Below are 15,252 nucleotides of genomic sequence, written 5' to 3'. Positions count from 1 at the left end.
GGAGCGTGGCCATGTAGTAACTTTCCAATGCTCAACACATGTTGGGTATTTATGGTGCAGGATCGGTGTAGCTGAGCGTATAATCATGGCTGATAGACCAACACAATTTGGAAAACGGATAATTTAACACGGCTGATGCGTATTTAAAAAACCGCAAAAGTTGTTAAACTTTAAGTGATTCGTAAAGACATCAAATAAGCATAATAGGCAACTTGTGGTATATATATATATATATATATATATATATATATATATATATATATATATATATATATATATATATATATATATATATATATATATATACTGCTCAAAAAAATTAAAGGAACACCTTGAAAACACAGCAGATCTCAATTGGGCAACAAATCCTGCTGTTCATTTAAACTGATATGGACTGGGTGTTGTGTTAGGAACAAAAGGATGCCACATCATTTGATGGAAATGAAAATGATCAACCTACAAAGGGCTGAATTCAAGGACACCCCAAAATTTACAGTGAAAAAATTATGCTGCCATTTTGCCATCAGTCCATTTTGCTGAAATTTCATTGCAGCAACTCAAAATAGTATTCAGTAATTTGTATGGCCCCCACGTGCGTCTATGCATGCCTGGCAACGTCAGGCATGCTCCCAATGAGACGTCTGGGGTATCTCCTCCCTGATCTGGACAAGGGCATCACTGAGCTCCTGGACAGTCTGAGGTGCAACCTGGGGGCGTCAGATGGATCAAAACGTAATGTCCCACAGGTGTTCTATTGGATTTAGGTCAGGCGATCATGGGGACCAAACAATGGTATCAATTCCTTCATCCTCCAGGAACTGCTGCATACTAGAGACTGACACGGGAGTGGATTTTCACTCCTGTCCCGTCCCACTCCCACAGAAAAAAATGGTGTCCCGTCCCGATCCTGGGCCAGAGTAGAAATCTAAATCCTGTCCCGTCCCACTCCTGGTGAAATTACTCCCACTCCCATCCCGCTCCCATACAGAATGACTCCCGCTCCCGCACCACTCCCATTCTTGTTGTTTTTGAGCGCGGGTGAAAAACTTAGAGCGGAAGTTACTATTGGTTTGCTCCCGCTCCCGTCTGCTCCCATTAATGTTTAATCCTGTACCGTCCCAATCCCGTGATCGTTACTAATACTGACTCCCATCCCACGGGAATCCCACGGGAATCCCGTGACCCATGGGATTCCCGAAAAAATGTCAGTCTCTACTGCATACTCTCGTCACATGAGGCCGGGCATTGTCGTGCACCAGGAGGAACCCAGAACCCACTGCACCAGCATAGGGTCTGACAATGGGTGCAAGGAACTCATCCCGATACCTAATGGCAGTCAGGGTGCCTTTGTCTAGCCTGTATAGGTCTTTGTGTCCCTCCATGGATATGCCTCCCGAGACTATCACTGACCCACCACCAAACCAGTCATGCTGAACGATGTTACAGGCAGCATAACGTTCTCCACGGCTTCTCCAGACCCTTTCACGTCTGTCCCATGTGCTCAGGGTGAACCTGCTGTCATCTGTTAAAAAAGCACAGGGCGCCAGTGGCGGACTTGCCAATTCCGGTGTTCTGTGGCAAATGCTAATGGAGCTCCACGGTGCCGGGCAGTGAGCACAGGGCCCACTAGAGGACGTCGTTCCCTCAGGCCACCCTTGTGAAGTCTGTTTCTAATTGTTGCAACCTCTGTAGGGTCCAGGTAGCGCCTAACAGTAGTGACAGTGACCCTAGCCAAATGCAACACTGGTGAAAAAGAGTCAGAGAAGATGAGGAGAGGAAAAAATGTCAGTGGCCTCCACCTGTAAAACCATTCCTGTTTTGATGGTTGTCTCGTTGTTGCCCCTCTAGTGCACCTGTTATTAATTTCATTAACACCAAAGCAGCTGAAACTGATTAACAACCCCCTCGCTACTTACCACTTACCTGACCAAATCAATATCCCAGAAGTTTAATTAACTTGATGCTATACTCTGATTGCAAAGTGTTCCTTTAATTTTTTTGAGTAGTATATATATATATATATATATATATATATATATATATATATATATATATATATATATATATATATATATATATATATATATATATATATATATATATATATATATATATATATATAACATTTATGTCTCTAATACAGATGGTGGCAACAGTAATACTCTCAATTGGAATATTCAAAACATTTAAATTTTTCATATATTAACAATTACTTGACAACAAAACTCTAACATGAAATACTAACATTAATGATGATTAAGTACAGAATTCAAGCAGAAATAGATTTAGTGTTTTATGGAGTAAAGAGAAAATGATGTGTCTCTGCACGTCATTTAGAAGTCTTCAGTGAAATCATAGATAAATATCTATTTTAATAAAATCGTATTAAATAATCATTTTGTGTAAATCTTAGTACTTGTAAATATAAATTTTATGCAGAATGATTACTGATAAAAGTAGGTATGGAAAAGATGTTCGCCCAAAACTCAAACCTGAAAAAATGTTATCCACTATACCTTTTATCTAGAAAGCACGGATGTTTGAATATATTCGCCTATTTGTTAGCAAAGGCTGTGGGAAAGTATAGTTTGTATTTATTTAGAAAATATCGATGTTTTGCTTGTTAATTTTCCTGTTGGAACGGTGTAGATTGACCCTGAGGTTTTGTTGCCTATCTATTTTCAGCCACCCCTCAGTGTATATTGGTAACTGCCTGGCCACCCTTATAAAAATGTTCTGGCTACGCCTCTGTCTAAGCCTGATTGTGGTTGGCATTACCCAGATTTCTAAGAATTTACACAGGCATCCTGTCATTACCCTACAGACTGCAGCCCGGGGGTGCACAGCCTTAAAGAGCATAAGATAAAATATAATCATATATACATATATATATATATATATATATATATATATATATATATATATATATATATATATATATATATATATATATATATATATATATATATATATATATATATATATATATATATATATATATATATAAATAACAAGTTATTTGTATGTATGTTTTCTTTTCCACTATTTCTCCTCAACTTTTCCCCTTTTGACATCTTCCAGCTTTACAACCAGAAGGTTATTTTAGTTTTCTGGGATTTTGTGACCAACACAAATACAAAATTGTAATCTGAAGTTGCAGGAAAGGATTGGTATTTTAAATTTTTTGAGAATTCAAAAATGTGCAAAAGGTGTCCTCCACCCATCTAGTGCAGTTACTTTTAGACTTCTAGGTTGTGCCTCTACAGTGGCCCCAAGCCTCATAAAGGGTGTCAACTCGTTAAGCCATTCACAGTAGCTTTATTGATTCTGAGTGAAAAGAAAGCTAAAGTCAATGTGCTAATCAGACTAATCACATTTCTGAAGGGAATTCCAATTGAATTACTCAGAGATATTGGATTACCAGGACTGAACAGAAACGCTTTACACCTTTGACTGTTCATTGGTATATGAATGAAATAAACATTATTGTTATTCATCGTATAACATTGAAATAAGAAGCTTAAGGGATAACAGTTGACAGCTTCTTTACAAGGTGGACGATAAACTCTTTCTCAGATGTCAGATATTTTTTTCTGTATCTGCCTTTTACCATCGACTCAGATGCGGGGAACTAAGTGTCGAATCTGCTAGACAAAAAAGAAAATATGCAAAGCATAGCTATTTATGTGGGAACTCAATGTGTTTTGGTGATTGGCAAAATTAGCTTTTTGTTATTGGTGTTTTTTTTTAATCAGTTCAGCAATCTATGAAAAAACAAATGTCATCTCATATCCTGATCATATGTCTACGTACCATCCAAAAGAATGAATTTCCCAGCTGGAACGTAGTGAGCTGTCGTGGTAGCGTGGCCGAGTGGTCTAAGGCGCTGGATTTAGGCTCCAGTCATTTCGATGGCGTGGGTTCGAATCCCACCGCTGCCAGAACATTGTTTTTCGCTCATTAAATTACTCTCATTTTAGGAATTATGCTATTCACAGGGAAGATGAATATCTTTAGATCTACGTAATTTAGCTTTTCGCTTACAAACTCATACTTAATAGCATAGTGCAATGGCCCCATCTAGTGGCCTTACCGGACACAAGCTATTGTGTCTCCTTTTTATTTCGTGTGTGAAAAAAGTCAATAAGGAAAAACCAAAACAAAGTATTTTAAGCTTTTTCTTTGTACAAAAGCAAAATAATCTTTGGGAAGAGAAAAGCAAAACCTGTCCCCAGCACTATCATTTATATATAATAATTATATTATATAATATTTCCTAAACCTTAAAATTCATGTAATGTGTCTTGAATTTCTTTAGTGCTTACACAATGATACAATAAATATTTGTTTACTGATAACATGATATACACGTGGTGTAGTGATTTTAGCAATTATTTTATGTGCAAAATAATTACAATGATTGCTTAACTTATAATAAAAACAAAGAAAGCGTGAATGTAAATTTAACTGATGGCATCCAAGGACCTTCTGCTTATATTCGTTAGACTTATGTGGGTCTCGCCAAGATCAGTCTTTAAATTTTTTTATGCTACGTTCAGACAGCACGAGATGGAAGCAACAAAAAAGCGTCTGCTGCTTCATTTATGATGCTTGTACACATTAAGGTCCAGTAAAGTGTGTCCAGATTCATGTGATGCTTCTGCTCCTCCTGTGTTCAATGGCAGAGAGCGGCTTTGCCATATTTGCTGTTAAAAGTGGGTAAAAAGTAGTTTTAATATGTTTTAAGTGAGAAAGTCCAAAACAACAAAAAAGTCAAGTTCTATTGGGCCTTAACTTGTTTATTCAGGCATTGAGAAGCCACAAACTGCATTTTCTTTATAGCCAGCTGGGTGTCTTCAGAGGATATTCCAAGATGCCACACAGCCCTGATGGAGTTCTCATAATGAGGGTACATGAGAACCTGTACACCCTGCCCAAGGGCAGCCTCTTCTCCATCCCCGACCTGACCCATGCGGGCACAGAACTCCTGGGTAGTCAAAGCAGAATTCTTAATATGGAAACGCAGGATGTTTGTCTCCACCGCAGACATATCCACAGAAAACAGCTGGGGCTGGCAGTCTAGCAGAGCTGGACACAAAGACATAAAGAGTTAGTGATGAAGTACAAGAACCCAGAGATTGTAATGTTTTGTTTCTTATATAAAGGCCATTGAGGCGCTCACCTAGAGCAAATGTTTTGGCATTTTGATGATCTTCCTCAAGCCGTCCTATCATCTCCTGCAAAGACAGCTTTCCAGCTGCTGCCAGAACGCCAGCCTGCCGCATTCCCCCGCCTAATGCTTTACGGCAACGAACCGCTCTGGATATGAAGTCTTGAGGTCCGGCAAGCAGGGTACCCACAGGAGAGCCCAAACCCTGAAGCATACGTTAAAACCTAAAACCATCAAACAGCTGTGCCTCTTTTAAAAACTTGTTCCAAGTTTATTCATGATCCCCTCAGACCCACCTTGGAGAGGCAGACACTGACTGTGTGCGTGTGCTGCAGGATGGAGGACGGCGGCACGCCAAGAGCCACGGCGGCGTTCATCACCCTCGCTCCATCCATGTGAACTGCCAATCCATAACGCTCTGCTAAAGCTCGAACCTGAGGGTGAGGAATTACGTATTAGATATGGTCAAGCTGTTTCTGAAAAGACAATTAGTAACTATCGCTCAAAAAAATTAGAGGATATTTATAAATTTGTCATTAAGTGTCTTCCATATAAAAATAAATAAATAAAACTTGCACCAGAGTAAATATAACCTCCAATTTTCTCAGTAATTTATATAAATAAGCATAACTTTATACTCAGTTTACAACTCTTATTACTTACATACAAGTAGTGGTAAAATGTGCCCAATAATACCTGAATATAAGGTCCTAAAAAAGAATTGTGGGTTAAATCCTAAGAATTTACTGTAGCATTTAATTAACTGTACAGGTAAGTAATCAATTTTTTAGATCCACTTTAAAAGAACCCTGTTGGCTCGGCGCTGCTAACAACTACACCTCTATGCATTAAAGCTACAGTGTGTAATTTTCAGCGACATCTAGCGGTCAGACTGCAGACCGCAGCAACATGAACAACTCCCCCCCACCGCTTCACCCCCCCAACAGTACGGTGAGCATTACGGGACAAAATGTCTTCCACGACGTCCGCATCACCTACCTTCTCAAGTGATGAGGTTTGTTTACATAGATAATTTTACAGATAGTATTTCATTAGTCTGTGTAGGGTATAGATTTCATGTAGACTTAAACAACTTGCCGTAGTTACTTTCGAGCGTAATGGGCGATCTCGCAATCGCTAGTTTGTTGGCTCTGCGCTGATGTAGCGCAAAGATCTCTTCCTCCATGGCTGCGAGACCCGCTCCTATGTAATTATTAATAACGAATTCTAAGGCAACGCAAATATTAAGGTTAAGAGGCTGAGCTCGTAGATGATGATAAATAACATAGTTATGTATAATATATTACATTTCTGACTGTATATCCCTGTAATTATTACACACTGTAGCTTTAAACGAACAGCTGTGATGCTATTGGTGTGCTCAACGTGAGGAACCTTAAACATGAAGAGCATAATCCACCTGCTGAGTACGGAGGGCCAAAAGGGACAAAATTAAAGAAATATTTAATCAAATAAATAAATGTAAAAATTTACTAATTCAGTATATTATTAATTAATCAAGATCTTAATTAATTATAAAATGTAGAATCAAATAAATATACTAATAAATAAAAAACTTAAAAAAAAAATATATTCTTAAACAATTTAATTTTATCTCTAAAAACTACATTCATTCAATATAGATTGAAATATATGTATGCCTTTTAAAGGAGTCATCCATGGAGATGCCACATCTTTTGAACTGTTATTTTGAGGTTAACATGATGAAATGTTAGGGAACTCCTGGTCTTTAGGGAACCTCCTGGTCTTTAGGGGAACTCCTGGTCTTTAGGGGAACTCCTGGTCTTTAGGGGAGCTCCTGGTCTTTAGGGAACCTCCTGGTCTTTAGGGAACCTCCTGGTCTTTAGGGAACTCCTGGTCTTTAGGGGACCTCCTGGTCTTTAGGGGACCTCCTGGTCTTTAGGGAACTCCTGGTCTTTAGGGGACCTCCTGGTCTTTAGGGAACCTCCTGGTCTTTAGGGAACCTCCAGGTCTTTAAGGAACCTCCTGGTCTTTAGGGAACCTCCTGGTCTTTAGGGAACCTCCTGGTCTTTAGGGAAGCTCCTGGTCTTTAGGGGACCTCCTGGTCTTTAGGGAACCTCCTGGTCTTTAGGGAACCTCCTGGTCTTTAAGGAACCTCCAGGTCTTTAAGGAACCTCCTGGTCTTTAGGGGACCTCCAGGTCTTTAAGGAACCTCCTGGTCTTTAGGGGACCTCCAGGTCTTTAAGGAACCTCCTGGTCTTTAGGGAACCTCCTGGTCTTTAAGGAACCTCCTGGTCTTTAGGGAACTCCTGGTCTTTAAGGAACCTCCAGGTCTTTAAGGAACCTCCTGGTCTTTAGGGAACCCCTGGTATTAAGGGAATCCCTGGTATTAAGGGAATTCCTGGTCTTTGGGAAAATCCTGGTCTTTAGGGAACCCCTGCTCTGTAGGGAACCCCTGGTATTAAGGGAACTCCTGGTTTTAAGGGAACCCCTGGTCTTTAGGGAACTCCTGGTCTTTAGGGAACTCCTGGTCTTTAGGGAACCCCTGGTCTTAAGGAAACTTCTGGTCTTAAGGAAACTTCTGGTCTTAAGGAAACTCCTGGTCTTTAGGGAACCCCTGCTCTTTAGGGAACCCCAGGTCTTTAGGGAACTCCTGGTCTTAAGGGAACTCCTGGTCTTTAAGGAACTCCTGGTCTTTAGGGAACTCCTGGTGTTTAGGGAACTCTTGGGCTTTAGGGAACTCCTGGTGTTTAGGGAACTCTTGGGCTTTAGGGAACTCCTGGTCTTAAGGGAACTCCTGGTCTTTAGGGAACCCCTGGTCTTTAGGGAACTCCTGGTGTTTAGGGAACTCCTGGTCTTTAGGGAACCCCTGGTCTTAAGGGAACTCCTGGTGTTTAGGGAACTCCTGGTCTTTAGGGAACCCCTGGTCTTAAGGGAACTCTTGGTCTTAATTGAACCCCTGGTCTTTAGGGAACTCCTGGTGTTTAGGGAACCCCTGGTCTTTAGGGAACTCCTGGTCTTTAGGGAACCCCTGGTCTTTAGGGAACCCCTGGTCTTTAGGGAACCCCTGGTCTTTAGGGAACCCCTGGTCTTAAGGGAACTCTTGGTCTTAAGGGAACTCCTTGTCTTTAGGGAAGTCCTGGTCTAAATGACTACAGACAAACAGGTTACTCCCACCCAAATACAAAACTATTTCCGCATATGTCTGTGCCAACCAGCCACAGGTCATGGCTTTTCAGTCTATAAGAAACCAGAATGCAGTTATTCTATAAACAAACATTTCATCAGTGTTTAATCACACTGGCTGGCTCTTTTTTTTTTATTTTAATAAAATTTATCTATATCACAATTATGCTTTTAATATATTGCTTTTATCATATGATCCTCCACAAAAGAGCTAATCTCACGCTTTTCAAATCCATACCAAACTTCTCCTCACTTGTACCGTTAAATAAATGTTAATTTAGAGTAAATGTGGAAAAAAAATGTGGAAATGCATGAAAAAAAAAGTTGCTGTAATTCTGGTTGAAAATTATACGTTTTCTGTATTTTAATACACCTTTGTTAGTTACCACATTATTCCAGTTTCAGACTGCCTGCTAGTAAAAACCCTATGATCCTTATACATTATATAATTTCAGGTTGTGTAATTTCTGTGAAATTGTTTTTTTTTTTTTTTTTTTATTCTTTGGCTAAATCAGTCCCTTATTTCTGTTCCTTATTGACAAAAAACTTTAACGGTTTCCCTGTTCTATTAAGTCACAAAGTCACTGATGTTCATTTGTTTATGACCAAAGAAGGTGCTGAAAATATTGACGAAACATAAGAAATGTTATTATAGATAAAGCATATATTACAAAATCAATTCATTCATTTAAAGAAAAAAAAGGACACACCTCCTGCAGGAAGGAAAGTGGCAGCACTCGTCCTCCCTGGATGTTGTGTGTGTTTTCCACACATATGAGACGTGTGCGAGGGTAGTGGGGGTCTGGGTAACCATGGCGGATCTTTGATTCCAGCTGCATCAAGTCAAATGTCCCATCATGGCGAGTGGTCACAGTGGTGGCGTGGACACCAGCCAGCTGTGTCAACACAGACCCATTTAAAGTGTGTTGCGCTTCATTAGATATGCTGCTTTTTCTCAGGCTGTCTCACCTGAGCGCTCCCTCCTTGCTCGTAGATGTGCAAGTGGGACAGATCGCCTACAATCATCTCATCACCGCGCTCCCTGCAGTGCACCATCACTAAAAAAAACAGAAAAAAAAAACATTTAGAGACATTTTTGCAAAATATTGAAGGATATCCTGCAGAAAAAGGAGCAATGCTTACCTGCAATGAGATTACTCATAGTTCCAGATGGGACGAACAGGGAGGCCTCCATCCCAAACATTTCTGCTGCCATTTTCTGAAGCTCTGCAAAAAACCGAAAAGTTCAAGGAGAAAAACATTCAAGGAGTGTCTTGGTTATAATTGGGGTCAAAAAGCAGATCTGTGTGTTTTATAGCTTAATGTAAAGCTCGTTTTATATATGCGCAGACAGTAAAAGTAAATCATTACCCCCCCGTTAGAAGAAAAAAAAGAAAAAAATTAAAATATATTATATCATGATATATATTATATTTTCTCTCTATTATGATCATCTGTTCTTGCAAACATCTCTTTTACATTTTGTAGCTTTCTTATAACTTTAAAAACCTCCTAAAAATAGACAACCTATCTATCCATCCATCTATCTATCCAGTTTTGCAGAGAATATTGCAAATGTATTGTTATTGTAATTGCAACATATCCTGGCTTTTGCTGCAGTAAGTATATATATATTTAAATATACTGTATTTACATATTTGGTGATACTTTAATGCAGTAAAAAATGCATTAAGTTACTTATTAGGGTGCATTAAGATACTGTTTGCAACAAACCTAAAGCAGAAAGAAACTACAACTGCTGAGTTTATCGAAAGTAATTTTACTGACATTATGACTGTATTCCTAAAATAATAAAAACACAAGGAGGGCTGTAATAAGAGGCAGCTGTAGGAACTCTCAGGTAAAGATGAAAATGGGTTTTTATCTTTACCAAGCTGGTCATTGTTGAAACAGAGGAAAGAAGACCTGCAATCTAAATAAGTAATTTTTCTTAAAATAAGTACAGTGCAAGTTTTCTTGAATTGAGGAGGTAAGTGAGACATTTTGCAAATGGAAGATTTAAAAAACTAATTCCATTGGCAAATTGTTTTATTTCCCTTCTCATATTAGGGGAAAATACACTTAATTAAAGTAATTTTTTACTTTTTTCTAAATCGTGTTTCGGAGTGCATGCAGAGATGAGTGAAGGGGGGACAAACTGGTGGTGGGAGGGGTGTCTTAGATAAGCAGGGACACAAACATGAATCGAATGTAAAGGAAATGGGTCACAAGAGTTGGCAAAACTTAAAGAAAACCTGTTAGATGCAGATGGTGGAAAAGGAAAATATAAAAAAAAACTAAGCTTTCCTTCCACTTAACAGTTACACTCTACTTTGGGGTGTTATTTCATAAAAATGACAGCAAATAAAGTGAAGTTTTTATTTTTACCCTGAAAAAAAAAAAAGATAAAAAACTTCAAGTTGGTTGATTCTTTTGTAACACATTTAGGCTTACTCCCAACCCCTACCATTTTCTTCCCTCTGAAACAGATGGTAGCAGCAGTAATACTCTCAAGTGGAATATTCAAAACATAAAAATGGTCATATATTAACAATTACTTGACAACAAAAACACTGTGGTTAATTATGCACATCAATATACTAACATTAAAGATGATAAGTACAACATCCATCCATCCATCCATCCATTATCTGACTGTCAGGTTTCTGTTTCTGTTATGTTTTTCTTTTGAGTATTCAGTCTTACTTTACTCCTTGTTTTCCAGTGTTTAGTTTTCTTTTCACCATGTTTTATAGTCCTAGTTATTTGATTATCATTTTGTTGTTATTTCCAGTCTTCCAGGTTTCTATTTGTTGCTCTCTGCTGCCCTCTTATGTTCTCCTTCTTCCCTAGCTCTTTCCCCCTCTTGTTCTTTGCACACCTGCTCCCAGTTTCCTCATTAGCCCCCTCTTTGTCTCAGTCTCCTTTAAAAAGCCCTCTCTCTTTAGTTCCCCTTTGCTGGGTCCTCGTCAAACACGGGCTTACCTTTTCTCACCCTGGCTCCTTGATGGTTTTCCCCTGATGTCTCCATGGTTCTGGTTTGTGTTTGGTTTTTATGTCGGATTTTTGGATACCTGTTTTTGTTGCCTGATCTCTCATTAAACCTTCCAAGAACTCACCTCTGCCTCTCAGCTTCTGCTTTTGGGTCCAAACAAAAACCTTAAAACCAAATCCTGACACTGACACGCTTGTCCCAAGTGTGCTGGTGCCTATCTCCAGCAGTCAACTGGCGAGAGGTGGGGATAAGTACAGCATTCAGGCACTTTTCAGAACTACATTTTGTGTTTTATTTATTTATATATATATATATATATATATATATATATATATATATGAGAAAATGCAAGTCAACTAGGAGTCTTTGGTTAATTCATAAAAAATATATTAAAAACGTATTAAATATTCAATTTATGACTTTATTGATCTCACAGTGGAGAAATTTGCTTTATGTAGATATTAGTGCTTGTAAATATCAATTTTATGCAGAATGATTATTGATAAAAGTAGGTAAGTAATGACAATCGAAAAGATGTTTGCCCCAGAACTTACACCTGAAAGAATTGGATCTACTATACCTTTTATCTAGAAAGCACGGATGTTTAAATATATGCGTCTATTTGTTCACAAAGGCTGTAGGAAAGTATAGTTTATCTTTATTTAGAAAATATGAATGTTTTGCTCGTAATTTTCCTGTTGGAACAGTGTAGATTGACCCTGAGGTTCTCATGCCTATCTGCTTTCGGCCACCCCTCAGTGTACATTGGTTATTGCCTGGCCACCCTTATAAAAAATTTCTGGCTACGCCTCTGCCTGGAGGCATCCTAAATGTGACTGCTCATCATGGATAAACCATGCATGTAGTAATGGTGGAGAGAAAAAACTCCCTTTCAACAGGAACTTCCCTGCTTGTTAACTAGTAGTATACCTAGATTATCTTCACTATACATGAAAGTGTACCTTTATAAACTACACAAGACTTCAAGTTTATGACAAACAAACAGTACATTTGAAAGCTCACTTGGTAATTTATTGAATAGTTAATAAACTTGTCTCAATGTATTTTGTAAATAAACACATGGGGAAATATACTTTACCATGCTTAAATATACTGTGTAACATGTGCTTAATAAAGTAACCTGTGCTTTATTGTAGATTTTCTAAAGCAGGGGTCTGCAACCTGCGGCTCCAGAGCCACATATGGCTCTTTGGACCCTCTTCAGTGGCTCTTAATAGTGGCTGAAATGTATATAAAATGCTAAATAATTTACTTTAATATATACCGGTATCAATAGCTTTAGTGTTTTTTATAAGTGGGAAAAGAATGAGATTAAAAGAACCAGAAATATGTTTTAAGAGACATTTTTCTATGAATTAGCTTGAAAATTATATGTTTTAACATTAAAAATACATGAATTGTTGATTGTTTGAGATGGCAACAACTAATTTCCTATACAAGATTAAAAAAATAAGGTTTTCTAGAAAAAGTCATGTTACATTTTGCGGCTCTAAACAACTTTTACTTGGTCGGACTCTGGGCAAAACGGCTCTTTGGATATGAAAGGTTGCAGACCCCTGTTCTAAAGGCTGCTTTAAAGGATCAATAAATAAATAAATAAATGATTAGTATGTTCATTAAACCCTGGGTTGAGCATCTTCCACTCTGACCGTTCACTGTCGGATCCTCCCCCATCACATCGTCTCCGACCTCGGCCTCAGCCATCGCCTGCCGCATCGCCGCTCCAGGTTTGGTCACGGTGTCGCTGCGGAGGTCCACCACCTGGACGCGTGGAGCCCCGACCGGCCGGGGACTCACGGGTTTCCCGGTGTTGTAGTAGCCCCGCTCGGAGCTCTGACCTTGAGCCGCATATCGAGAGCAGAGAGGCTTCCTGGGAAACCAGCCCAAAACTCTACAGGACAATGCTTTCAGAAACATGATGCTTTAATCATCTTCTCTGCAGGTGTTTCTCTGGTGAACTTTGAATCGGTGGTCATGCAATCGACAATCATTGACTGGCTGAGTCAGGGGTGACAAGTCGATCATCGACCTGCACGTCCACATGCACTGAAGTAAGTTTGCCACTAGAGGGCGCCAAAATTCCATAAATGTTAAACTAAATAATTGGTTCCACTCATTGTAGAGCAGGGGGCTTCAACGATTTCCAGGCGAAGGACCCCTAAACCAGTGGCGGTTCTAGACTAAATGTACATGGGGGCCAGGAGCGGGCCAGCGTGTTTTCATGGGGGCACAGAAAAGCATGAAATAAAAAACAGGGCAAGGGATTCAAATGTATTAAGAAAGCTGCATGAAGTGAAATTTTATTATATTCATATTACATTCATATTTTAGGAATTTGACATATTTTTGACTTAAGTTAAAATTACAGTTTTCTATAGAATTTTGAATTAGAGCATATTTGTTTAGAAAAAAAAAAACATTTAGCAGATTAAAACTTGGATCCTATCTCAATACAACTGAAACTATCACCGTGTTATTTTTAAATAATTAGTAAAACAGAATTTGTGATAAAAAAAAAAAAAGGAAATGGATCCAAAGGACCGTTCAGTAACCATGTCTGTTCCAGCGCAGATCATCATTAGAGTTTCTTTGAGCGTTATGTCTTCAGTACAGGGGCCATAGCAGGGGCCAGGACATGATCTACAGGGGCACTGGCCCCTGAAGCGGGAACCCCCTAATTATATTCAATTTGATTTGTACAGCGCCAATTCACAACACGTCATCTCAAGGCACTTTACAGTTCAACAAGATCCTACAGTCAAATTGATTCAAATTCTCATATTGCTCATATTGGACCAATATCAATCTTTTTCAGCCTTTGTTATTTAATAAAAAAAGGAACAAACAAAAATATCCATTTTTTTTAGATCTTTTATTCAGAAAATTGTCTTTTCCACTAATTGTTTTCTTTAATTTTTTTTTCTTCTGGGAAATAAGGCCCCTTCTGCGGTGAGTTTCTAGGATTAGGTCAATATCTGGAGGTGAGATTGTGGGAATGCTGCCAGAGAGAAAGGCAATGAGGGAGGTGCTCTCGATACAAAACAGCCTCTCCCGCCTCCCTCCCCCCTCCCTGACACCCTTTTTTCTTTCATACTAATGTTAAAGCTGCATTCACATTACAGGCACGATCACCCTCCCTTCCTCCCTCACACACATTTCCCACTCGCTTGCACGCTCTCCCTGTCAAAGCCGATTTCCATCACTCGATAAAGGTCCCAGTGTGTGTTATCAGGGCTGCCCCACACTGTAGTTAAAGTTGATATTGGCAGTAGGAGAGCCAGGTTTTATGATCCATAACAAGTCATCATTAGAAGTCATTAGCAAACATCAGCTATTGTAAATTGGCCACAGTTGGCCTCCAGAGGCCCACAAGAGCTGTGAACAAGGGAGATATAAAGATGCATCACTATACAAGCCAGAGCAGGGATGGAAGTGTGAGACGAGGAAAAAAGAGCAGGGGACTGACATGTCCTGAGTAAAGTTTTTGAAGGATTGATGTTGATGTTGGACTTTGTGTTCTACATTTTTTTTTTTTTGGTTCTCTCAGACTCACAGCATTCCGCCTCCCTAGAAAGGCAGAGTGGTGTTTTGGATAAAATATTGAATTAGAAAACAAAACACATAAAAAAGAAAAAAAAATGAGCAGAGAGGGAGAAATGAAGGAGAGGGAGAAATATTGACTCCTTCTGGGAAGGAGCGAGTCGGCAACGCCTTTCCAATAACCATAAACCCACTGGGCTGAAAATAGATGAGCAGAATGAATAAACCAATGTGTTCATCTCACATGAGCTCTTCCCTTTCACAGACAGAGGAGTATGGAGGTGACACCGTCCCCTCCTCGCCTTCTTTTCTCTTTTTCCCTGAGGCCATCATTTCTTCACCGGGACAAATGATTACC

General features: G+C 39.1%; 1 protein-coding gene and 1 non-coding gene across 2 annotated transcripts; one reads left to right on the top strand and one right to left on the bottom strand.

Annotated features, from left to right (window-relative positions):
• Window positions 1-3,859: 3,859 nt before the first annotated feature.
• Window positions 3,860-3,941, top strand: trnal-uag. The gene has a single exon. It is a non-coding gene; the product is annotated as a tRNA-Leu (tRNA).
• Window positions 3,942-4,376: 435 nt separating this feature from the next.
• tha1 (threonine aldolase 1) lies at window positions 4,377-13,356 on the bottom strand. Its single transcript, XM_038300774.1, has 7 exons — window positions 13,004-13,356; window positions 9,482-9,565; window positions 9,308-9,396; window positions 9,049-9,234; window positions 5,467-5,604; window positions 5,183-5,375; window positions 4,377-5,088 (listed from the first exon to the last, which is right to left on the bottom strand). The coding sequence occupies exons 1-7, from the start codon at window positions 13,269-13,271 to the stop codon at window positions 4,781-4,783; spliced, it is 1,266 nt and encodes a 421-aa protein (XP_038156702.1). The 5' UTR covers window positions 13,272-13,356; the 3' UTR covers window positions 4,377-4,780.
• Between the last annotated feature and the right edge of the window lie 1,896 nt (window positions 13,357-15,252).

Source organism: Cyprinodon tularosa, unplaced genomic scaffold (assembly GCF_016077235.1).
Source record: "Cyprinodon tularosa strain WSP-4 unplaced genomic scaffold, ASM1607723v1 ctg457, whole genome shotgun sequence".
NCBI lineage: Eukaryota > Metazoa > Chordata > Actinopteri > Cyprinodontiformes > Cyprinodontidae > Cyprinodon > Cyprinodon tularosa.
This window is presented reverse-complemented; position numbering and strand designations above follow the sequence as displayed.